The sequence below is a fragment of the Drosophila willistoni genome (genome assembly GCF_018902025.1).
Source record: "Drosophila willistoni isolate 14030-0811.24 chromosome 2R unlocalized genomic scaffold, UCI_dwil_1.1 Seg167, whole genome shotgun sequence".
NCBI classification, from domain to species: domain Eukaryota; kingdom Metazoa; phylum Arthropoda; class Insecta; order Diptera; family Drosophilidae; genus Drosophila; species Drosophila willistoni.
Window position 1 is genome coordinate 21,388,559 of NW_025814050.1, and position 24,624 is coordinate 21,413,182.

Consider the following 24,624-nt stretch of genomic DNA (forward strand, 5'->3'; position numbering starts at 1 on the left):
GTGTGGTTATAGAAGAAAATCAACAAAATAAAATTGCATTTATTTATAATTTGTGATAACTACAAAGCCAAAAAAAAAAATAATAAGAATAAGCGCGAAATTGTTAAAGAAAATAAAACGGCAAAATGCTATTCGATCGATATGTTATATCAGGTTGGTTCTAATGATGACAGACAACCTTATCTCAAATATTGTGCAATTGGGTGTTATATATATATATATACTATATATGGTGATGTGCAACCTTGTGGATAATGGCAACTACTTTGCTTAATCTCGGAATATATATGTAGATCAAGTTAAACTAATCTCATGACTCAGGTTTATGCATCAAAATACAAATTGATTTATTAGATTCTTCACTATTTCTATCCCTAATTCATTTTTAGTCTTTTTCTTCGATTTCAATTAAGGGCTGACAAACTTTGACATTATTATGACTCAGTTCGATCCATAAAGTTTAACAACATTGTGAATCTTGTCGATAACCTATCTATCCACAGTTATCTACTGTCTTATCGACTGTCTCTAAGCGTTATTAAATTGCTGACCTTTAAATCAAATGTTTCTAATCTAAATTGTGGCTAATTCAGCGTAACAAATGACTACACGGAAATGCCCTTTATAAAATATTTAAGCTGTCTGACTTTTCGATGAATCCTGGCTATATCTTTTTGTTTTCTAAGACATTTACATCTTAAATTGGGCCTAAAACAAAAAAGTTATTCAAATTTTGATATGCTGGATATTTTAGATCTCTAGTATTATCCTAAAACTTAAATGTTAAAACTTCTGAAATGATCATTAACAAATTTTCAACGTTTTTAGAAACTAGTATTAAGAAAACTTTTATAAATTTTTGATTAGAGCTTACAGAAATGCTTAATTCAAAAATTCATAATTTGAATCCCTTGAAAACTGTTCAAAATGAATATTTTCTATATTCATATGAATCGAAATAGATACTTTTGAGTGAAAAATACGCAAAAGTTTTTTTAGGTGGCTCACTTGGGAGATTTTCACACATATATTTCTTGAGACTAAATTTGAAAGAACAGAAAAATATTAATTAATTTTACTGAACATTTGGATAAACTTCAGTTTGTTTCCCAAAACTTTTATGATTTGAAATTTTCATTTCAATTGAAAGGTTTGAAGTTCGGAATATCTTTTTGGATCGTTTTCAGCTCAGAATCTTTGGCTAAAATACTTTGTAGAAAGATTTTCAATTAAATTAAAAATAAGTTTCTTTGTTCAAAGTGAATTATTTAAACTTATCACACTCAAAGGAAAATATAATTAGACTATATCAAACTATTTGTGATAGATCACAAAAAACTCTCTGACTAATTGTAAGAAGAGTTCCAAGTCCACACTTTCTTCTTTGTTATAGCATTAGAAAAGACTTTCAACTACCTGTAAACTTTATCAGTAACCACTTTTGTCTGATGACAAATGCAGAAACATTATGATTATTCAAAAGGAAAAAACCAATTAACTACTTAGAAAGAACTAAAACACATTTGGGCAAATAAAAGTGAATAATAGAACAAAGGATCAGAAAGCAGTGAAAGACTTGTAGATAGAAAGAGAAGGGGGAGAAGGTAACATTGAGTGAGAGTAGGTGCGAGGACAGGCAGTGGATCGGCTCCTGAGGGCACATCAAAAACATTTCACTAAACGGTGTGAACCCGCCGCAGCCGCCGACGCGGACGCCGCCGGCCGGCAAATCAAACTTCAGAAAACAAAAACTCGACTCAACTCAAATAGCCAATAAAAAGAAGGCCGAAACCTCAAGGGCCAAGGATGCTGGATAAATAAATATGTGCATGTATATGTAGCGTGTGCCAAGGATGTGCGAAATGCGGCAGGTTATTGAGGGATATGTATTCAAGAGGTACGAGTTCACCTTATGTCTGTCTGTTTGTCTGTCTGTTTGTTGTTTGTGGCTTATTTATATGGCCGATACTTATCGCCTGGGTTCTTGTGTTTTACTGTTGACCATTGACTGGCCAGTATCTTTTCTGGTGGCCGTTATCTTCTGGGGCACTTGGCAGCGTTGTCATATTTTGTCTAACAGCTCAAATTACGATTTAGTTTCAAGTGTTTAAACAAGGCAGTAGGCAGACAGGTAGATAGCTGGTCGGTAGGTGGCTAGGTAGGTGGGTGCAAGCCAAGCCAAACCCAATTTCTTAAACAAATAACATCTACAAAAACGAATCAATAATCGGTGCGTAATTTGTGCGTGTTACTTTTGGGGGATTTTCGGGGTTTTTTATTTTTTTGCTCGGGTCATTGAGTATTTACAAATGCCCTACTTTATGGATTGGTCATTTACAATATACAATTTTATTTTGTTTAAAATCGGAAAGATATTTTAACACTTAAATGGCTGAAAGTATTCTCTATGATCTTCTCAAAATATTGTTTATTTCTAAACGAATTTCAAAGAAGACAATTTAATCAATATTGTTAATATCTTAACTAAGCAAGTTTATTGTATATTCAATTCTAGAGAAGGATATCTGATTTAAAAGTTTTTGTCTCAATAAAAATTTAAGACTCGTTCACTGTTTTAGATGAATAATATATCAAATCTTTTTATATAAGATTAAAATTTAGAACAAAATGCTTCAGCAAGTTTTCAAAAGAATTATGCTGAGAAATCTTTCAATTTACAAAAAATAAAATGAAATGAGTGTTCCGAAATGTTAAGTATAGAAAATTATCTGCAAAAATAATTTTATTTAGAAAAGGATAATCAAATTTTCAATATGATACATGACAAAAAATAGTTTTGTTTTAGTCTATTTAAATTTTTTAAGAATAATTTTATGGAACATATTTGTATGTTTTATATTTGTATAATGATCTGAAACTCTCGAAAAGATATGATCAAAAAGATCTGTTTTATTAAGTGTAGTATAGAATAAATATATTTTCGAGAGTTTTAGATCATTTAAATATATGAACTTTTAACTCTTTGGATACAATTGAATGAAATCAATGAAAAATTGGTATAAAAAAAGTAAAAATTCAAAAAATCATATTTAAAAGGATTAAATTAATTTCTACTAAACAGTTTACTTTAAAAGGTTTTTTTCTTCAATAAACACATAATTCCTTAGTCAAAGTTTTGTTAACCAAAAAAAAAAATTATTTTGGGCTTTAAATTTTAGCAAAAAGTAATTAATTACTTGGACAAGGTTATTGAGATTTTGATAATCGATATCTCAGTGTTTTGGTTTCTTCTTGCGAAGATGATTAATAGGGGTAATCGAAGCTCACATCATTCTTCAATTAGATGACACTCGCTCTGTCATTGAGTCTTGTGTCAAGTGAATAACAATTTGACAATTTCGAGTCATAGAATGGGTTTTCCTTATCTATCTGGCAGAAGCAGAACAAGTCACATCATTTGTGAAAGTGAATAACTTACATAAAAATTACTAATCAAAAAGTAAACAAAATATTTGAAATATTTGAAATATCTGTATTGAAGTAAAGACAGATATTTTCTATAAATCTAGACTACATTATTTGCTCAGGCTGCTCTGCTCTGTTCTGGCATATAAGGTAACCCAATACAATTACAGGTGAAACAAATGTACTGATATGCCCCGTGTTCAAGACTAAGACCAATTGTATGAGAGATAGATGAGTGAGTGAGTTAGTAACCAAGTGATGAGTGAGTGGACGTTTCTTGGTTGCGATGGTTTGAGTGATAGCAACCAGAGGGGGAGGCACTTGTCCAGATCTATGGACTGTCATTTGGACATTGACAACTGCTCCTTGTAGTAGTGCGTGTTCTTGGGCTATGACTATGTCTGTCAATCAGCTGTGAAGTGCAATTGCAAAATCAGAAGGAAATATATGTACTTCTTTTTTGGATGATAGAATTCCATGTAGATTGTCATGTCAGACTTTATCTATTCTATTTCTTTTTGTTTCTATGCCTTGACAGCTTGGGTTTGATTAAGATTTCGGATTAAACCTCAAGTGCCGGGTGTTCGAATCCCCTTTATCTCTAATGTCTATAAATGGTTTTCGATGTTTGTTTTTCAGGTTCCAACGGTGACGATTACGATCCGAGTGTTGTGCGCCATCATCATCATCATCATCACCATCATTTGGATCTCAGTACAAGGACACCAGCGGAATCATTTGGTCCTTTGGGTGCATCATCGTCAGCCTTTGCCCGCCATCTATTACCACCAACAACTGGTGCCTCATCATCAACGTCCCCGCCATTGGAACAACAACAGCAACAAAGTCATCCGCCGCAACATCCAAACCAACAGCCACCGCCACCAACGTTGCCCTCGATTGGCCCTGGTCCAGGCCCTGGCCCTGGTCACGGTGTAGCGAGTGATTCCACCTCATCGACCGCCAATATGGAGCATTTTACCACAGAGCGACTCCTGCAGGAAATGGTACGCCTGCGCGAACCTGTCTGTGAACTCGATATACGTGAGAGTGGCGTCTATGCCAAGACAAATCTTCACAGTGGCACACGCTATGGCCCATTTCCAGTCAAACTGTGTCAACAGCCCAGCGATTTACATTTGGCATGGAGGGTGAGTGTAAAGAAAATCATTTTACTATCTTTCTAAAGACCCCACTAATCTGTATACCAATTTTAAGAACTCTGGCTTCTGTATTCTCTGAGATCATATAGGCGAATTATTCTATATTTTCACATAGAAACGTTATGATAAAGGTTTCAACTTCCCATGGGCAACTCATTTTTTCTTTGATGGTCTTCAATAAGTTACGTGGATTTTCCACCACAAAAATTTTCCATTTAATTAGCAAGAAAAAAAATAATTGGCATTGATATCTGTATTACCTAACACTTAAGCCTTTCGCATGTGTTCCCATTTTTCGCCCAGCATCGTGCGGGCATCTCAAATTTCCGTCTGGGGAAATCTAATCCCATCAAAGCTGAGCTGGGCAAACAATTTTTTTATGACAAAAATTGCAACCGAATTGCATAGTTTTCATTACAGTTCCGTTTTTTTTTTCCTTTTTTTTGGGTGTTTTCTATAGAAAATCAAACGATTGGAAAAAGATTTGATTATTTAGAGAGAGAAGGGAAGAGAGAATGAGATAGAATGTGGCTCAATTGTCAGTCAAATGTCCTTAATCCTCTGGCCAGAGCTAATTTTTGCAACCAGGACGAAAAATCCACAAAGTGTACCCCTAAATGAGGCTTAAGTTGAGGCCGGCTGATGATTCCAATTAGTTTTGGGACGCGGCCAACCGGCCAGCCGACAACGATGAACCCTTCGATTGATTGTCAGTCAGTCATTCAGTCAACTGACACTTTTTGCGCCCTACTTGCTTGGGCCTAAGCCCAGTCGATCCCATTCCCGTTCCCGATCCCTATTTCGGTCAGACAGACAGACAAACTGACAGACAATCCAATCAAATTATCGCGCCTAGTCCTGTTGACAATTTGTGTGTGAGGACAAGGAGGAGGGAGAATCAATGAGAGAGAGAGTGAGATAGGGAGAGATCTCCTACCTAGTCTAGTGTCTTGTCACTCAGGTATATAAATTTTGCCCATAGAAAAATATTGTTTTGCCACTCGAGCCAAAAACCGAAAATTGCAAACAGACATCGTTGTCTCGACTGATCCCTTCCCTTTCATTCCCCCTCTCCTCCTCCTCATCCCATTTTTCAGTGGATGATCCTGACAATCAAGCGCACTTTCCTCTCGTTCACATTTCCGTTTTGACAGATACATTGGGCGTCTTCCTTCGTCTCTATTTCCTTGCGATCTTCAAAAACCTTCATATGGATCTCTGGCAATTCGAAGCCAGTCGAGTTCCGTGTGTGAACCCAACACTTTTCGAGATTATCTCTGGCGCGTAAATATTTTCCTTGCTCATTGACTGTGTCATGTTATTTATTTTGCGTGCAGAAAAAAAAAGTTATGAATAGAAACGGTAGCAAGGACATGTTTGTCCTTATTTCATATGTTGTTAGCTGACTGGACTCTGGGATTAAGACAACTCAAATAACTATATTCAAGACACAAGAGAGAGACAGACAGAACTGTCAGCAGATATTCACATAGGGGTTTAGCCTTCGTCTATCTTTAGAAATCCATCTATCGATGATCTTATCTTTAGTAGCTGCCTCAAATTACAGTTTCCGTTATAGAGATAGCTAAGGGGGGAAGCGTTTTGTTTATAAAAGTTAATATCAATCAAGGGTCTTGGTTCTTGGTAATCGTTTTCTTTCCACCTTTGACTGAGCTTGAATTTACCTATTGAGTTCGATAGTTCATCTCATTAAAAGGTCTTTTAATTAGAGTAGTTAGTTTTAAATATTTGGAAATATATATGGACAATTGACTTATACGAATACGATGAACTTTTTTTGAGTTTATCTTGATTTTTGGGAAGAATTTCGTACTAAAAGGAACTGATACTTTGGGGAAGAGTAAGGATGCCATTTTTTTGCCTTTTATTAAATAATCGATTAATTTGCTTTGTTTTTTAGTAGTTACAAAAATGTTAGGCTTCCTATGCAACTGGAAGATCCCACTTTATCCTCTATTTAAATATTGATGCAATTTCAAAAGTGGTTTTTGCATTATGGAAATGCTTTTTATGCTAACAGATAGAATTTGCCTTGTCTTGTTGCTCAGTGTACCTGATACCTGACATAAGTTTATGTAGATTTTGAACATTGGGATCTCACAGGTAGTTAGTTATTTATTAGCCTACCCCTCTCAGCTCCACCAGGCCTTGGCCTTGATTTTACAAGTACTTAATTCTAATTTAACGGCCACTTTCTTATGCTTATCATATAATTCAGTTTTGGACTTCAAATCTTTTGGAGAAGAATGGTTGAAATAGAAATTTCCATTAAAAAGTTTCTAATTTGATGGAAAAATAAACAAAGTCATTAGCAAGAACTTTGATTCTACTTTCTTTCAAATTAAAACCCCCAATCTATCGCCTTTCATATCTATATCCTTAAATGATATGTGAAAGATCCTAAAATGACCCCTTAAAAAAATTTTTTTCAATACACTGTTAGATTTTTTAAATTCCCAAAGAACTTGAGTCTTTTAAGCTTTTTTTACATCTATTTCATGAGATAAGTGTATGGAATTTGATATTCAATTCTTCATTTAAGTTCCTCTTAGTCATTTTCCAACAATTTTCCAGGCCTGTTTCATTTTCCCATTACCGGAGATGATACTTGTGGTTAGTTCCAGCAAAATAAAAAAACACTCAAACACACAGACACTCAGATTTCAACCTAAATGTTTGTACAATCCTCTTATGTGAAAGCCGCAACTTGATTCGACGTTTTCTGTATTTCTTTTTTCTCTTTTTTTTTTGTTTTTCTCCTATAAAAATATAAAGTTTATTTCATATAAAAAACGCTCGCGCGTTTTCATTGCATATGCCAGGGGGCAAGGCCCACTTGAAACGTTGTTAACTTAATTTTTGGAGCGTGCACACACATATGCTTGCTCTCCAGACTCTCCCACTCAACCGCACACACACACACATACGCACCACAAACCACTTAATAAAGAGTAAAAACTGTAAAATGCCGTTTTTCCAAATGACTTCATAGACAAGAGGCTAACGACGGCGGGGACGATGACGATGAACGACGACGACGACGGGCTGCATACGCAAAGTCATTCAGCCGACAACAACAACAACTAATGCTCGATTTCGAATTCGACGTCACAGGGTCTACTCCTGAGGCTTTTCTGAATCGAAGAGATTCGAATGCAAATTATGCGTATTTGGTTTTAGGTTTTCCGTTATTGCATTTCGAGTTGCCCATTCGCCGCTGTTTTTGTTTTATATACAAAAACCGTTGTTGGTCTTTTTTTTTATCGGTGGAGTATGTTTGCCTCTTCTTTTTCTCTCCTGTTATTTCCACTGCACAATTTGTGGAATTTTTAAGTAATTGTTTTCGTAATGACCTTGATTTTTTGTGTTGTGGCCAGACAACAAAGGGCGACGCCAGTTGCAGCGTTTTTTGACTTAGCTTGAGGAATATCATGAGCAGGTGGGAGTTTTCGTTAAAACTTATCTCGGGATATGTTGGAACTGGAATCCTTAACTTCATTACAATTATTTATTTAAGAAGTAATGTTTATCTACCATAAAAATTACTAAATAATCTTTTTCCTGTCCCTAAAGGATCTTTCAAGTTATTACAACATAATTTTGAAGGCATTATTAAATGCCTAGAAAAGGAATGCGAATATTTAAAAATTGGGACAGATTTCAATACATTTTTTAGAGCTTGACAAACATTTTACATAAAGTATGAAAGAACTAATTTGTTTTTGGGGATAAGAAGAAAGAGAAATTAAACTAATTAATTTGTTCATAGGACGACTTTTATATAATAAAATCAGCAAAAAATAAATAGTCTGAAAAGATAAAAAAAACAAATATTCGTTTCCCAAAGTTGGAATTAAAAAAAATGTAGTTTCTTTTAAAGACTTGACCAAATACTTTTCATTGCTTCACTTAAATTTTTTGAAACATAATATAATAATGAAAGATGTTTTCTATGTGGATAATTGCTTATAAGTTAAATATGATTTACCTAAAAAATTTACATTAACAAATACAATTAATGAAATTTTTCTTCTGGATGTAATAAGATGCAGCAGAGTGACCTTAAAATTGGTTTAAACTAGGATAAAAATGTATTAAGATTTGCTAGTTCATAGAATTTCAAATATTTTTTAAAATTTATTAATTGAAATTGATTAAAATGCATTGTCATTTTAATAAGGAAAGCAAGAATTAAAATTGTTATTTAAAATTAAGATTTTAAGATTAAATTTAATTTCTCGAACAATTTACATTTTACAGTTAAATGACAAAGTTTAAATTAAAATTTATACATTTTAAGATAAAATGTATTTTCTCTTAAAATTTTCTTTTAAATTCCCTTTTGCCGTTACTTAATTTGCCATAACAGAAATTGAGTTAACATAACAGCTCATTTTGAGTCAACAGTGGCGCTGCCAGTTTGCTGCTTCAGTGTTGTGGCGCCACTGAGCTCACAAAATTGGCGCTTAATTTGAAACACTTTTTATTTTGTTGATTAAAAAAGAATTATGAACTTTGTTAAATTAAATGCTTTAAATTAAATTTCTTTCTCTGTTTTTTTTTTGTATGTTTTATGCAGGTTCATGCTAGTAATTTTAGCGGCTGGCTGGAACCCTCATCCGATGTGGTCGACTGGCTAAAAAAGATACGCGCCGTTCAGGAAGATGAAATTGAAGAGGCTAATTTACAAAATTTTATAATGGGCGGTTATGTGAGTATTATTTAACCACGTGCCACAGCCAAAGCAAACAAACAAACAAAAAAAGGCACACAATTACAACTTAATTTTCAATTTTATTGACATTGTTTCGTTTTTTCAAATTTTTCAACAGCTGTGGTACGAAACGAATCGTTTCATAGATGCTGGCAGTGAAATTGTTGTCGATGGACGACCCAAAACTCCCTACGAAATCAATGATAATTGCATAGGAGCTGCTGCAGCAGCGGCAGCAGCCGCCGTACTGGCCGCCGCCTCAGGAGCAGGAGCAGGAGGAGGAGGAGGAGGCCCTGGTAGTAGTGGAGCTGGCTCTATCAATAACATCTTGGGTTCATTACCCAGCGATGATCGCAGCGATCGTGATAACGGTGAGTGCTTAAAAATCAAGGGGCAAATGCAATGCATCCCATGCTGGTGTGGCTAATAACAAATCCTTGGCATGTGTGTGGTGCAAAAGCAATTACCAACGCATGGCTTCTGTTCATGATGGAACCACTGACCCACAAATGCGCGTGACAATGTTATTGGCACGAGCGAGACAGCGAACGGCGAGAGAATAAAAGGGCAGGATCCTGCAATCTGATATCATCAGCAATCCTTGGGATCAACATCATGAGGGTTGTTTCTCACCATCAGCAGCAGCAGCTTCCCTTGTTCAATTGAACGCAATGTAGTTAGACACCCTTTTTTTTGTTGGCTGGGATTTTGGGTCTATGTGTGCGCATGCGCCCATGCAATATAAGGCAACCGCATATGTTTTCATTTGTTATTAAAATGTTTGATAATTTCATTAGGGATCCATCATCAAACAACGGGAATGGCTGATGATGTCAGCGATATATTGTGTTTGGCCGTCAAAATGGCACACGCTCAATTTAAGCCTAATCCTTGGCAAGGCTCAATTGCATCCCTAATATCCATCTCAAAGAGGAGGAGGAGGAGGAGAGCTAGTCAGACAGAGCGAGAGTCGTGTTTGATTATAAACATGTGGGATTTATGATACATTCACTCTATTGTGTGTGTTCACACTATTTTTTTGGTTATCACACATTTCAAATCTGTTTCTCATCAGCTTAAAATTTGAATATATGCTAAGCATTTCCATACAATTCAATTGTCCATGTTTTTTTTGGTTTTTCAATTAAAGCCCAACTGGCTTTCCCATCAGAGAACACACACAAACACACACAACACACACAACAAATGTATTAGCAACACCTGTGAAGGACTCGTTTGCTTGACTTTTTAACGTATTTTCGTGCAAGTTTTCTCTTAGTTCACGGCCTGCTGAACAGGCGGCCTGGCAGACAAAGTCCTTGAGGGTGCCACTGGTTGGTTATCCTGCGCAAGGGTGTAAGAAGCAAACTCTCCTACTCCTACGAAATGTGGTAGGAAATTATACCATAAGATCGTTGAATTGTCAGGGGTTCAAACATGCTTTTTGGCCGTTACATTTATGGAATACTTAATGAAAATGGTCGGAATTTTCAAGAAAATGCTTCGTGTAACTGAAGCATATGCAAATGACTTTAAAAAGTTACTTCAGCGAAACGTATATAATTGGTCATATGAATTGCATTAATTACACAAATCGCATTTCCTATAATCATTCACTTAAGCAGTACGAAGAGTTTTATTCTAATCTGATTTCCTTCCTGTATGTTTAAAATCCAATTTATCAATGAATTTTAATTTCTAATTACTTATATATGTTTGAATATTAGCCGATTTGAAAGGTGAACTAAAAAGATTTACAAAAAAGGTCCTAGTGTTTCCTTTTTCCTACCGATTCTTTAATATTAAATATTCTGTCTTTTATATACGATCGAAAAATTGCGATTTCGAAAGACCAAGTTTGGAATCTTAATGCTTCTAATATCTAATGTTGTTCTGTCTTGAAGCCCAAAAATTTCATTAACAGATTTTTTTAACAAGTTTTGTACAATCTCTTAATAAGATATTGAATTATTCTTAATATCAGAAAGTTTTTATATTTATTTAACTATTTTGTAAAAATATTAAACCAAGTTCACACCAAGTCGTCAGCTATTAAAGCAATCATTGAAAAATTTAACTATTTTAAAACTAAAATATAAGAAAATAAGTTCAATATTCAAACATATTTAAAATTGCTATATATCTAAATGCAAGGTTTGACTTAAGAATTTGCTTCCAGTATATATCCAACATTAATTCTGAAGACTTATTCAAAAAACATATTAACTAAAAAAAGATTTAAAATCGAACTAAGCCGGCTCAAGGTCAATCTTACAAAAGAAGATTATTTCAAAGGCATTTCACAAAAAGGTGAGCAGGTTCTGTCTGTATAGCTATTTCAAGAACCACCAAGTTCTATCATCAGCAGACTTTTCTAAAGAACTTGCAATAGCCATACCATGTCTTCAACGCTACAACTAGTTGGGAATTGCAACTAAATGAAGCGAAAAAAGTTGGGGAAGCCTACAATACCGAAGAAATAATCTTCTTTTGTAAGATTGACCTCGAGCCGGCTAAGTTGGATTTAAATTTCTATAGGTCGTATCTAACCAGATAAAAAAAGATTTCTGCTGAAGAATTAGATTTACTTTGCTAAGGTGCGCGAAATAAGTAAGGGGGACACTACATTGCTATCTATACCAATTAAACTAATTGTTAATTTGGGTCCTTATTTTAAAATGAAAAACAAAAAGCAACTGAAACAACTTTGAACGATTGAATAGCCCTCTCCTTGCCCGATTCTTGAAAAATGGCTTCTTATAAGCCCTTTAAATTTGCAAATTGCTTTCTCCTCTAGTTTATATTGAGTATTTGCCATTTCTGCCTTATACTAAAGAAATTCTACATACTAAATGAAATCCCCAGCTTCTGGAGAGCTATTTTCCATTAAACTTATTTCCCTCTCTGAAAATTCAGTTCTTGTTTGTATTTTCTTTCTGTGTATTTAATTTTTTCTGATTCATATTAGAAAAATGTTCAAAATAATTGATTAACAATTTATCAAAGAGAACCATTCAGATGGATCAATGTATCTGCTTGATTATTTTTAGATTTTCTTTGCAAGACAATCAGACTTGCCCCTTTCCACCTCTCTCCCCCTCTCTCTCTCTCTCTCTCTCTCTCTCTCTCTATTACTCTCTCCCATCAATATGTTATCAATCGGCAATTGCCATTCCTCTTTGTATGCATTTCTCAATCCTTTCACGCCTTTCTCTTTGCCTGCTACTAGGCACAGATTGATTTACTCGCCAGCCTTGCTGACAATTCAATAGAGAGATCCCATTGTCGGGGCTGGTGGATATTTAGTTTGAGGAATCACAGGATAACATCAGGCAGGCAGGCAATCTTTGACATGCCGATTATATAGTCAAACTGGTTGCGCTGACTGCCATCAAGTGACCCTGAATCGAATGTTCCGTCGGGTGTTGCTAGTGTTAAACGGAAGCCAAAACTGTTGACAAATGATTGATTGAATTATTTACACCTTACAACTTGCGACGGCTGCTGCAAACTTAGATCCGCCTGCTAATCGATTTGGCAGCAACAAAACTCAATATATATCTATCTATCTATATATAATTTATAAAAAAAAAGAAAAAAGGGTTCGGTACGTTTGAGTTTGATTGGTTTGGCTTGCTGCTGCTGCTACTACAAACACTCCTAATGATGCCCAAATTGACACACGATGATCAGAAGAGGCGACACGAGACACATAGACACACACATGGGTCGATTGTTTAGTATTATTTTTTATTTTTTTATAACATGCCAACTCATTAATCATCCAATACTTCTCTCTTTTATTTCATTGTGGCGACAATGTGTCAGTGTGCGAGTGTGTGTGTGTGTGTGTGTGTGTGTGACATTAGCTAAGATTTCGATTTTTGATTTTGGGATTGGTCTCAAGTCAAGTTACCCTCAGTCTTTTAATAGATATACAGCAAGTTCAATTAAATTCTTCAATTGTTCGTCTTAAGCTGAAAGCCATCTCGAAAAAGGCTTAAAGAATTCGATATGCTTAGTTAATCTCTATAGAAGAGTCGACTTTTAAATGGAATTTAAATTGTAGTTCATTAAAAAGAGAACAATGAGTTTCAATTTATCTTGTATAAAGTACATTGTAGATTCTACTCCAAAAATTTAGGCGAATTCAACAATTAACAAGTCTGACTGACTAAACTAGATACAATCGAAATCTCTTCTGCCGCATTATCTTCTCAAAAACTCTTTAAATATAATTAAATACTCTTCACATTCAACAAATTGTTATCTGTAAATGTTTTATAACTTTAGCATCGTTTTAATATATATTATCATAGTCAGTAATTGGCTCATTACAGGTTTAACTACTCAAATATAAAGCAAAATCGGTTTAACAACTCAAATATAAAGCAAAATCGAAATAAAATGTAAAGAAATTCATTAAATTTCATAACATTTTCACTTCGTTCCTTTTGAATATGATTATAAAAAGTTACTTTTTGGAAAAGATAAGAAGAAACTTCTACAAAAATATGAAAGAGAAAACTAATATTATGAAGTTTGAAAGGCTTTTTATAATTGGTTACGAAATTTTTTTGTATATTTGAATAGTTAGTTAAAATTAGCTCGTTAATTAAGTCATGTATTTTTAAATACTCTAAACTCTTCCTTCTGCTATTTGCGAGATTTCTTTTAAACATATTTACTTCTATCCTCGACATACTTTACTTCAGAATTGTATTTGTCATAACATATCATGACCGCTTTAACTAATTGGGAATTACAACTAAAAGAAGCTAAAAAAGATTGGATGGGTTTCAATACATCTTCCAAGTTTGTGATTATTGGAAGGATGGGTAAAGTTAATCTTAGAGAATGAAGATTTCATATGAGCTTGTCTAATAGTTGTAACCTTTACAGTAAAAACTTTGTTAAGAAGACAAAAAAAGGTATCTTTAGGAAGCTTCTAGGGTTTTCTCTACCCTAACAATTAAAAAATATAATTTCTTTCGAGCATTAGCAAACTTTCCCAGGATACACTCTGTCTAGAAGTGGCGCATCTGTCGTCATACAAATTCGCCCTATTTCTATCCCACGAAAACTCCCTCCTATTACTCCTACATTTTTCCTCCTTCTCCTCCCACTGGCATCAATTGACCATAAGGTGGCAGGCAGCAGGCAAGTTCAAGGCAAAGAGGAACCTCTTTTACGTGGGAATCTTTGATGAAAATGCCAACTTATTACTCCCTTCAACTTGTGTCTCTGTGTTGCGCCCTCTTTGACCATACTGCACACACGTTGCATATTAACTTTTGACCCAAACATTGCACCAACGCACAGCAATTACATACACCAAATAAAAGGAAAAAATGGAACCTTTGCACTTGGCCCATACATAAATATTCATCAAAAATGTGAACTCACCCTCAAAAGCGGGTGGGTGAGGTGAGTGTCAAGGGGTGGATGGATGGGATGGGGGAGGGAGGTGAGTGAAGTTGCCTTGAGAGGCAACACCTGTGCAACAAACTTGATGTGTTTTGAGTCAGTAAGGTGCTATATGACTTCTGATATGAAATCAGTCCAATGGAACCGAACTTCCTAACCGCGAGAGTGAGTGAGGACGACGACGACGACGACGACGACGACGACGCCGACGCCGACGCAGGGGGTGAGAGAGTCCCTTTGAGCCCTTTTTTTTTCTTCCTTTCTGGATGTGTAGTTTGTATGCATAATCTTTTGGTCATCGTCATCCCTTAGTTAGAGCCTAGTTGCATTCTTTGGCTCGAACTATCCGACTTTCCGCTCTCTGGTGGTTGTCCTTTGGCTCACTCCATATGTGTGTAGTCATTTCCCTCTGGGATTGTCATTGTATGTGTGTGTGTGTGTGTACTTGGCACCCGTCAGGAGCTGGTCAAGAGTTCCTTTTTTTTTTGGTAGGGGTGCTTTACTTTCATTTAGGACAATTATCTATTCAACGTCAAGCCCTGCTGTATACGTATGTAGATATATATGAGTGCACACGATTTGGTCAATGCTACCAATTTTGTGTTAAGTGTTTGCGTGTTTACCTTTGTGTGTGTGTGCAAGTGTGCAAGTGTGTGAGTGAGTGGGTTGGAGTTGGTCATATGTCAGTGCGTCCAGTGGTCCTAGGTCCTTCCGCAGATTGTTAGCGAGCAAACAAAACATTAGCTCGGCGGCATAATGCGCTCGCTGCGACACACTTGTTCATCAAACGCCAAACCGAACGGTTGTGTCAAGTACCTCCTTCTCGAAATACCAATAAACCAATCTTAAGTGAGATCGCTCCCCAGAGAGAGAGAGGGACTATCAAAGTGTAATAGCAACTAAAAGGATTCATTGTGTGAGTGTTGAGGAATTCCTGAAGATGATCTTAAAGTGCAGTGTCATCTTCAAGTGATCTTATAGAAAGTAGAATTTATCTTCCGAAATCTAAACCGATTTGCATTTTCTGTTCATAAAGGAATACTAAATTGCTTAAAACGGTTTTAGAGTAATACGAATCGAAATTTAATAACTTCCTTCAATTAGTTTTCAAAGTTTTTATAAATTTAAAAAAAATCACTAAATTATATAGTTTCTTTAATGAATTTCTTTCCCAATTCATATTGCAGGTTCCCATTATAGTGGCGACGAATATCCCAAAGATAAGAATAACTCATCGCTAATTAGTCAGAGCAATCTTGACTTTATTGACGACGAAAACGGTTTCGATATACGCTGTGAAGTTTGTGATAAAGTCTACACGGATCTAGAACGGTAAGTTTTTGAAAAGTTCCTATAAAGTTCATCCAAGTTCAGATCATCTTGGTTTTATTCGCCATTAATCAGAGATCATAAAGAGATCTCGCTTTTTGGAGAATGTCTACTCTGCAAATTGCTTTGGCATTTAAGCCCAGCCACAAAAATAATCTAAATCAAAAACGAAAAAAAAAAGACAAGCTACCAATTAGCTTCCAACTTACTCATAAGAATTATGGGTGCGAGTGCCGAAAAAGTATTTTCAAATGTTGCTAAATGGTTTTCAGGCCACAGCGATTAGTATGTATTCCGAGTTGGCTGCTCTTTTGGCGGCGATCTTAATTAAAAGTTGATAAAGATAATAATTGTTGGCCAATAAAACTAAGTATTAAAAGTGAATTGAAAGTGAGAGTAAATGGCATGAAATGAAATGGTCTAATTTGGTCTTAGACTTGATTTGCCTTGTGTCTTTATTTTCATTTCCAATAAATTTACTTAAATGTTCAGTTTTTTTTCGTTTTTTATGGTTGGTTAGATTGGACCATCTGCAAGTGTTGACTTTAGTTTAATCGCTTAAGTTTTTAGTAGCCTGAAAACTAGAAAAACTTGTGAAAAGATCAAATTTACAAGCATTTAGTTGTATTTCCATAAATTTATACTTCTCTTAGGTCAATGATATTTAAAATTTATCAATTCCTTTAACTCCTTGGCTAGGATTTTTAACTAAACCTGAAAATGAAACTACTAATGCCACATAAAGCCTTAAAGGATCATTAAAAAATAATTCTAATTTATAGAAGATTTTTTAAAGTTTCTCATACTTGCTTAATGTTTCATTATCTTATCTTTTCAATCCTTAGTTAATGACTTGCTTTATTTGTTGATCATCTTTCTATCACTAGTTAATCATTAGCTAATCATTTAGTTTCTATTTTTTAATAGACCTAGAAACCTCAAGATGTATTTGTAAGCCACACAAATGCTTAGAAATAGATATAGAAATTAAAATGAATTGTATACAAATTATAGTTCCCTATAATTTTGGATCGATGCTTTCTCTTTTGCTCCTACGAAACTCCTTGTCCCTTTGTCCTAGACAATTCGGTGACAATCATTTAATGCAAAACTTTTGTTCAATATTTACAAATGTTTTTCGTTGTAATGAATAAATGACCAAATAACAACAACAACAACAACAACAATAAAGCCAAGGCAACACGCAAATGCCTATATCCCGTCCTTACCCCAACTCCTTTTCCTATATATATCCATCTATATGGATAATGAAAAGGGATGGTTGGGGGGGGGTAGCAAATGTTGGCTTAGTTGAAGTGCTAAAAGTGAGCTTTGATTTGGTTTCATTTTTTGTTGTTGTTGTATATATAGAAGAGAGATGGAAATCCAAACATTAGTTGGCCAACTTTTACCGCTATAGTGAGTGAGTGGGTGGCATAAACTTCCCCGCCACCATCCCAACCCATCCCATCCCCATACCATCCCTCGAAGCACTTATCAGCTAGCTATATACAAATATACAGATACACATACTTATATTCGTGAATGTGTGTGATTTATTGAATTTTACATGAGAAGCAGCAGCAACCTCTGTGCCACCAATGATGGAAAGGAAGCTATGGCCCCGGTTCGGCGGTGTCTGCGTGTCCAGGTTTGGCCTGGCTTTTGCCATTTATCTGATGTTGAACATGCATAGTTTGTTGCTGTTGCTTTTGTTGTTGTTGTAAGCAAACAAACGCCCACACTTCAAATGCAGATTGGGACTGGGATTGAGACCTGGGCCCCACTGTACGTGTGTGTGTGTGTGTGAGTGTCTGTGTTGTCCATATCGTCAACTCTTCCATGTCGATGACAATGGCAAACGGCAAAACTAAAGCAAAGCAAATCAAAGCCAGGCAAAGCAAAAGGCAACGTTGCCGCCTCTTGTCGACATTTGCTCCTCCCACACGCCGCCGTCGCTGCCTGCCAACGATAAGCATCTTGTACCCACAATCAAGGACACGTGGACGCAAGGAATGCGACCATTCATTGGTCACAGCTGTTCCCAAAGATCGCTTATCATTTGAGCATATTAAATATTGAACATCATTTGACTAATTGACGCTCGACGTTCCCAGTTGGGCAACAAACATACTAAACTTAGAGCCGGGGGGATTGGTGGGTAGCCTCTCCTGGGCGTGTGAACTGCCACACATGACAACTTTGATTGAGACACTCGGCCGCCTTTATTTCCATTCTTTCCTTTTCTCCTTTTTGTTTTGTGGGTCGCCGAAAATGTCAGAATGCTAATTTCATTTGCCTGATGACAGGCAACAAGATAACAGAAACAAAATAAATGTCATACTAATTGTATTACTTTCTCCTGTCTCTTACTTTGTTTCCAGCTTGGACGATCATCTGGTGGGCGCACATCATTTCAAACGCGGTGAATTTGCCTGTGAGCTTTGCTCCCTACGTTTTTGCCATCGACCTCTGCTGATCAAGCACGGAGCTATAGCACACAATAACATACGAAAATATTCCTGCGAGAATTGCACCAAGGTAAGTGTTGAAAGGAAATTTTATCTACTACTAGTTTTGCGAGGGAGCTAGTCACAGAATATTGAGCTGTCATAGTTGATGGTTTTTGCACAAGTGTTGCACAATGTCATATGAGTTACTTAGAAGTAACTTTTCTTTTAGGAATTTGTAAACTCTCGCTCGTATTAACATTCAATTGAGTAGTTTTAGTTTTTCCAACACCTCAACCCCCCCTTTCAATACGAAAACGTAAATATAGGTATTAACTTTGTCTAGTTATTAAGAGAGATCGTTCTCTAGTACCAATTTTCATTACAGTTTAGCACTTCGAAATTGTATTGAGTAGAATCTTTAACATGTCGAGTGCCTAATGAGCCATCTGAGTCATGAGAGTTCATCTGAAGATCTTATCATTGGGTTTGATGTCGGAGTAGATCAATCGTATGAAGAGCTACCGCCTAGCAACTGTTGATCTATGCTGCTGGGGACCCTAAACTTACCAAGTCATTAATTATTGTATCAGCTTTTGAAGCATACATAAAAAGACTTTTGATTTCTAGCAGATCAATAGCCGCGGGCAATTCCACAGCTGCCGCTAACTTGGCTTACAACAAAAAAAAAAAAAGAAGAAAAAAACTCAACTTCGAGTGCTTTGCCTGATCGCACGCGCTTGCAATACGAAAATCAGGGCGTGTACTCATCCAAAACACTTAACCATTCCGTAATGAAGAAACTTTGTTGCTCCCTCGTCGTCTCTCTTGCCTTGCCGCCTTGTGGTGGTGGTGGTTCATCTTTGTTTGCGCTGCATTTGAATGCCAAAGCGAAATTAAAGGGCTTGAAGCTGGAAGACTTTCCACCATTCCATCGAACGATCAAGCGATTCGTTTCGTGCGTCGCACTTCGTCATTGTCATCGACGACTTCGACATCTTCGAAAAGATGTTTTAATGGCATGTTGATTACAATCTTGTGGTCGCATTGCCCAGTTGAATCCAGAGTCGTTCGTCAGGCTTGGCTTTTTCTTTTTTTTTTTCTTCTGGCTTTTCTTGGCTTTTATTTTTCCACCTGGGCTCCTACTCTACCTCTTACCCTTCCTCTCTACTCACCTTGTTACATTTCATTACATTTCCAAATGAACGGTATTTCAATCGCACTATCCCTTCGTCTCTCCTCCGAGCGGTCTTTGCATTACAGTTAGTTTACTTAGCGCTCTGTAATTGTTTCGGTGGCATGTAAGTAGCACGCATTCAAACCACCTCCACCCCCCTCCAGTCTCACCGCAGTGTTTTCTATCTGCATCTGGACAGCGACATAAACGGGAGCCACTCGGAGCTAAACAAATGATGATCGATCTTTTGGGGCAACTCGTATGGTTACGGTTACGGTTACGGTTACTTACTACCACCATTCGAGGGCATACAAAAAAGGGCATACTTTCGCTGAGGTCCAAAAAGCATTGGGCCCGACTCTGACTCTGACTCTGACTCAACTCTGACTCTGACAGTCTGCAGCAGCAGCGGCAGCGGCAGCTGTCAGCTTTGTTTGTTTTAAACAGCAAGCTTAAAGCGTTTCAAAAGGGATTTGCCACGGATCAACAATGTTTTCTATTATTGGGTATTGGGATTTTACTGAGAGTACTTTCAGCTTAGGCTATAAGGTAAGCTACACGATGAGGCTGCAGTTGATCTCTAAGTTGGAGAGTGGAAGACGAAAATATGTCAATGTTGTCTCGAGGTTAAGTGAAAGAACATACTCTGGTTAAGACTTTTGCAAATTGAATGGCTCTTGATGAAATTTCTGCAAACGTATTACGTTTTAATTAAAGTTGAAAGAGAATTTTACACTGATCCTATCCATTCTCGTTTTAGACTTGGCAATGGCTTCCGTGACTATTTTACCCTTTTGGTGGTAAACTAAAGAGAAAAAAATATCTCATCTTCAGACATTTGGCTTACTGCTGACGCCTTATTGTTGACCCCACGTACGATCCTAACGCCACATGGCCCAAGCTTCACTTTACAAGACAATCGCATTCCATAAGCCATCAACAGAGTGAGCTCAGAGCTTGTTGGGCCCCTTATTCCCCTTCCCCCCACCACCAAAAGCCTTCCCAGTGCCTGCATGCCAAAACACCTACATACACTTATTCAACTCCAACTCCAACTCCGACGACGATGCTGAAGCTGGCTCTTCGACTGGCTTTTGTTGTTGTCTTTTGTGGCGTTTTTCGCCTTTTTGGAGAGTAGTTGAATCTAATCCATTTGATGTAGTTATAGCACGAGCTATTCTTGTATGTCGCCGCAGCGACGCAACCGCTGCTTTTTTTTCTTCTTATTTTTTTTGCTTTTGGATGTGCGGTGTTGGCTGCTTGGTTGGTGTTGTCTTGTCTTGCGGCTCTTGGCTCTCGGCATAGACAAAAAAGGCTGCCTCGATCATCGTTTGATATGAATTCGTAGCGCATTATGACAGCATGATTAGGCATAACAGTTTCGTAAAAGGCAGCGCGGGTGGAGGTTGACCGAAATCAAGTTTGAAGTGGGTACAAAAACGAAAAAAAAAAACTAGCAACGTTGCGTGCCTATCTACAACTACCTTCATTCTCTTCCCAACCCCTCACACTACTTACTACTCACCCACCGACGACGGGTCTAAATGAATGGCTCTATGGCTTGATCTGTCATTGCGTTAGAAAAGTAACTTTGCTTTTTTTTATTAGGGATGGACTTTCGTTCATCACGCAGAGGGTAAAACCGAAATGCGAAAGTTGTTGTGTGACCCTTTAGCCCATTGATTGTCCTTGATGAAACAAACTCAACCGGAACTGTTATAAACAATTCCCTTAAAGTCCACTAAATGAAACTCAATAGTGTCAAAAAGCTATTCAAAATTTCTTAGTAGCAACAACTTTTTTGTTTTGAAAAAGTAACCTCCAACGATCAATCACAAGCGAGATCTGGAATCACAGGTTTTTATTTTACGATCACCTCTAGGTTTGAATAGATGGGCTCAGGCTATGACAATTGTATATCAATTGATGGTAATAATTGACGAAGGTGTCTTGTTGTGGGTGGAGGTTGCTAGGCCCTGCTCTGGGCTCTCTGTTACCTTTTGCGTAATCTCAGTTGGAGTATTGTCTAGTTGTGTGTGTGTGTATAGATCCGTTTAGCCAGCAGCAGCAGATGATTGATTAATTTCAGTTTCGTTTCATTGGATCTGGAACCAGATCACGATTGTTTCACACTCCCTCAAACATAGACTCGGGCGTGCGACAAACGTTAAGCGACGACCAATCGTAACTCATTGTTTAATTTTTTCTCCCTCTCTCTCTCTCTGTGTCTCTGTGTTTTGCAGGTATTTTGTGACCCATCGAATTTACAGCGTCATATTCGCACCTACCACGTCGGAGCTCGCTGTCATCCGTGTCCGGAGTGCGGTAAAACATTTGGCACTTCGTCGGGCTTGAAGCAACATCAGCATATCCATTCATCGATAAAGCCCTTCGCCTGCGAGGTCTGCTTCAAGGCGTACACCCAATTCTCGAATCTGTGTCGCCACAAGCGCATGCATGCCACCTGCCGAATGCAGATTAAGTGTCCCAAGTGCGGTCAGAGCTTCAGTACGGTCACCTCGTTGACGAAGCACAAGAAATTCTGTGATTCTACGGGCAGCTTTCGCAGCCAATCGAATCGTCTGCATCATCTGCCAGCGCATCATCATCATCATCACCATCAGCAGCAGCAGCAGCATCAGCAGCACGTGCCATCAGCAGTTTCGGGAGGAAGCCTACAGCCCAGTTCATCCCAATCGTTGGACGCAGCCAGTGAATCGACATCAGCAGCTGCTGCAGCAGCCGTCGCCGCCATGACTACTCCACCGAATCCCTTTCTCATGTTCCGCGCCGGAGCGCCGTTCTTTCCTGGATTTCCGACATATGGACTCTTCCCGCAGAGTCCTCTGCCGGGTGCCAATTTTCCTTTCATGTTTCCCAAGCATCCGCAATTGGATATGGGCTGCAGTATTCCGCCTTTAAGCTCACCCACTGCAGCCTATCGCCAGCAGTTGCAGTTTGGCCTCAAGATGGAGAATCGCGAAAAGGCCCAAGTGCAAGTCAAAAGCGAACGGGAATCGAAAATAGATGTGGCGTCTCTCAAGTCGGAGCCACATCTTCAAGTATCCGAAGAGGAAGCGGATGAAGAAGACACCCATGTCGACGAGGACGACGACGAGGAGGAAGCAGAGAAGGAGAAGGTGAAGGCTGACAAGGAGATCAAGGTTAAGAAAGAGGACAAACTGAAGGGGGTCAAATCAGAAAGTAGATCCGAGCAACAAACGATCGAAGACGATCGGGTAAGTGTCTAAAAAGTTCCCCTAAAATTATAGATCTTCATAGACTAACATAATTTTTGCTCTTTACAGAAATCTATTGATATTGTCAGCACACCACCGCCAACAGAATCTATTGCGGAGTCCTCGAAAACATCTGCGGAGCTTCCGCTGGATCTCTCGGTTAGTCGCAAACGTCGCAGCTCCTCAGTAGCCTCACCGCCGCCAGCCGCCTTGCGCTTCAGTCGCTCATCCACCCCAGAGTTGGGTATCGAGGCCGACGATGAGACTGCTGAGTCAGATCAGCCGCCGACGAAACTTCACAAATCCCACAGCTCGGGAGAGAGCTCAACTTCTCGACAATCGTACAAGGGAACAAGTAGCCCCACGCCAAGTGCTTCACCAGGACCCACACCATCGCCCTCACCGCCCACAAGTACGGGTGGTGAGATGAGTAGCTTGTCGGACAATGGACAACCCGCGGCCGCGGCTACTGCTGCCGGCCTCTCCGCTGCCATGATCAACTCTGCCATGGCCTGTAATACGCCTATGCATCCACTATTGATCGAGGAGATCTACAGATCACGCTCAATGGCTAGATATCCACCACGTCCGTTTCCTTTTTTAGGCCCAGCGGGCGGACGGCAAAGTATTGAGACAAAGTCATCATCTCAATCAGGCAACAACAACAACAACAACATCCTAAAGTTCCCCCCGTTGCCGTTTCCGCCCGAACCATATTTTGACGATGTAGCCCCTCTTATGGATAATGGCCGCACCCCGCCGATTGATGGATTTCCTGGTCACTTGAATCGCAGTGTCAAGCTCAAGGATCGCTATACATGCAAGTACTGCGGCAAGGTCTTTCCACGATCGGCAAATCTCACCCGTCATCTGCGCACTCATACCGGCGAACAGCCGTACTCCTGCAAATATTGTGATCGCGCCTTCAGCATCTCCTCGAATCTGCAGCGCCATGTGCGTAATATCCACAACAAGGAGCGACCCTTCCGCTGCCATCTCTGTGATCGCTGCTTTGGCCAGCAAACAAATCTCGATCGGCATTTGAAGAAGCACGAAACGGATGGCGGCTCCGGGGGTCCAAGTGGCGGTGCCTTCGGTGATTCACGCAGTTCGGCTGAGGCCGAGTACGAGTCCTATTTCGATGATATGCGCACATTCATGAATCGTGTCTATACGCCGCCAAGTTTGGGCGGCGCTGATGGCGATACCGAGGAGTATGCCGGCAGTGATGATCAGATATCGGTATCGACACGTCGATCGGTTAATTTCGATAAGGAAATTTCAACGAATGGCAACAACAACAACAACAACAACAATAATAGCAACAGCAGCATCAACAACAGCAATGAACTAATCGCTGTAAGCACTTGAAGGAATTACAGAGGATCGTTACAATTATAGTGAATAATAATTATAATAATAATAAAACTAATTATTAATAGAGAATGAGAATTCAAAAGTCAGTTCTCTGCACAAAAACCTTCTCCCCATATCCAACCCAAAGGGGAAGAAAATTTACTTTAACTTTTACTTAAGAGTGCCTCCGAGAGGGAAATTCATTTTAGTCCTTAAGTAGTTTCCTGTTTTTCATCACACCCCCACACACACACATACACACAAACAGTATGCCTATATATATATATCCCAAAACAAAAATGAAAAGCAAAACCTAATCTTA

The 24,624-nt window shown here is 38.0% G+C and overlaps 1 protein-coding gene and 1 long non-coding RNA gene across 3 annotated transcripts; one reads left to right on the forward strand and one right to left on the reverse strand.

Moving 5' to 3' along the window:
• The first annotated feature begins 95 nt into the window (after positions 1–95).
• Positions 96–24,392, forward strand: LOC6642468 (transcription factor hamlet). 2 transcript variants are annotated; one of them, XM_047010619.1, is made up of 8 exons: positions 96–153; positions 4,066–4,577; positions 9,190–9,321; positions 9,443–9,695; positions 15,939–16,083; positions 18,465–18,621; positions 21,951–22,946; positions 23,016–24,392. In XM_047010619.1, exons 1-8 carry the CDS (start codon positions 126–128, stop codon positions 24,315–24,317), a joined length of 3,525 nt encoding a protein of 1,174 aa, XP_046866575.1. In that variant the 5' UTR covers positions 96–125; the 3' UTR covers positions 24,318–24,392. The 2 variants fall into 2 exon arrangements, with proteins under 2 accessions (XP_046866575.1, XP_046866576.1); XM_047010620.1 differs by lacking the exon at positions 96–153 and adding an exon at positions 1,716–1,897.
• On the reverse strand, positions 17,614–20,087 carry LOC124460200. The gene is made up of 3 exons (XR_006954137.1): positions 19,878–20,087; positions 18,454–19,810; positions 17,614–18,379 (listed from the first exon to the last, which is right to left on the reverse strand). It is a non-coding gene; the product is annotated as an uncharacterized LOC124460200 (long non-coding RNA).
• Positions 24,393–24,624: the final 232 nt, after the last annotated feature.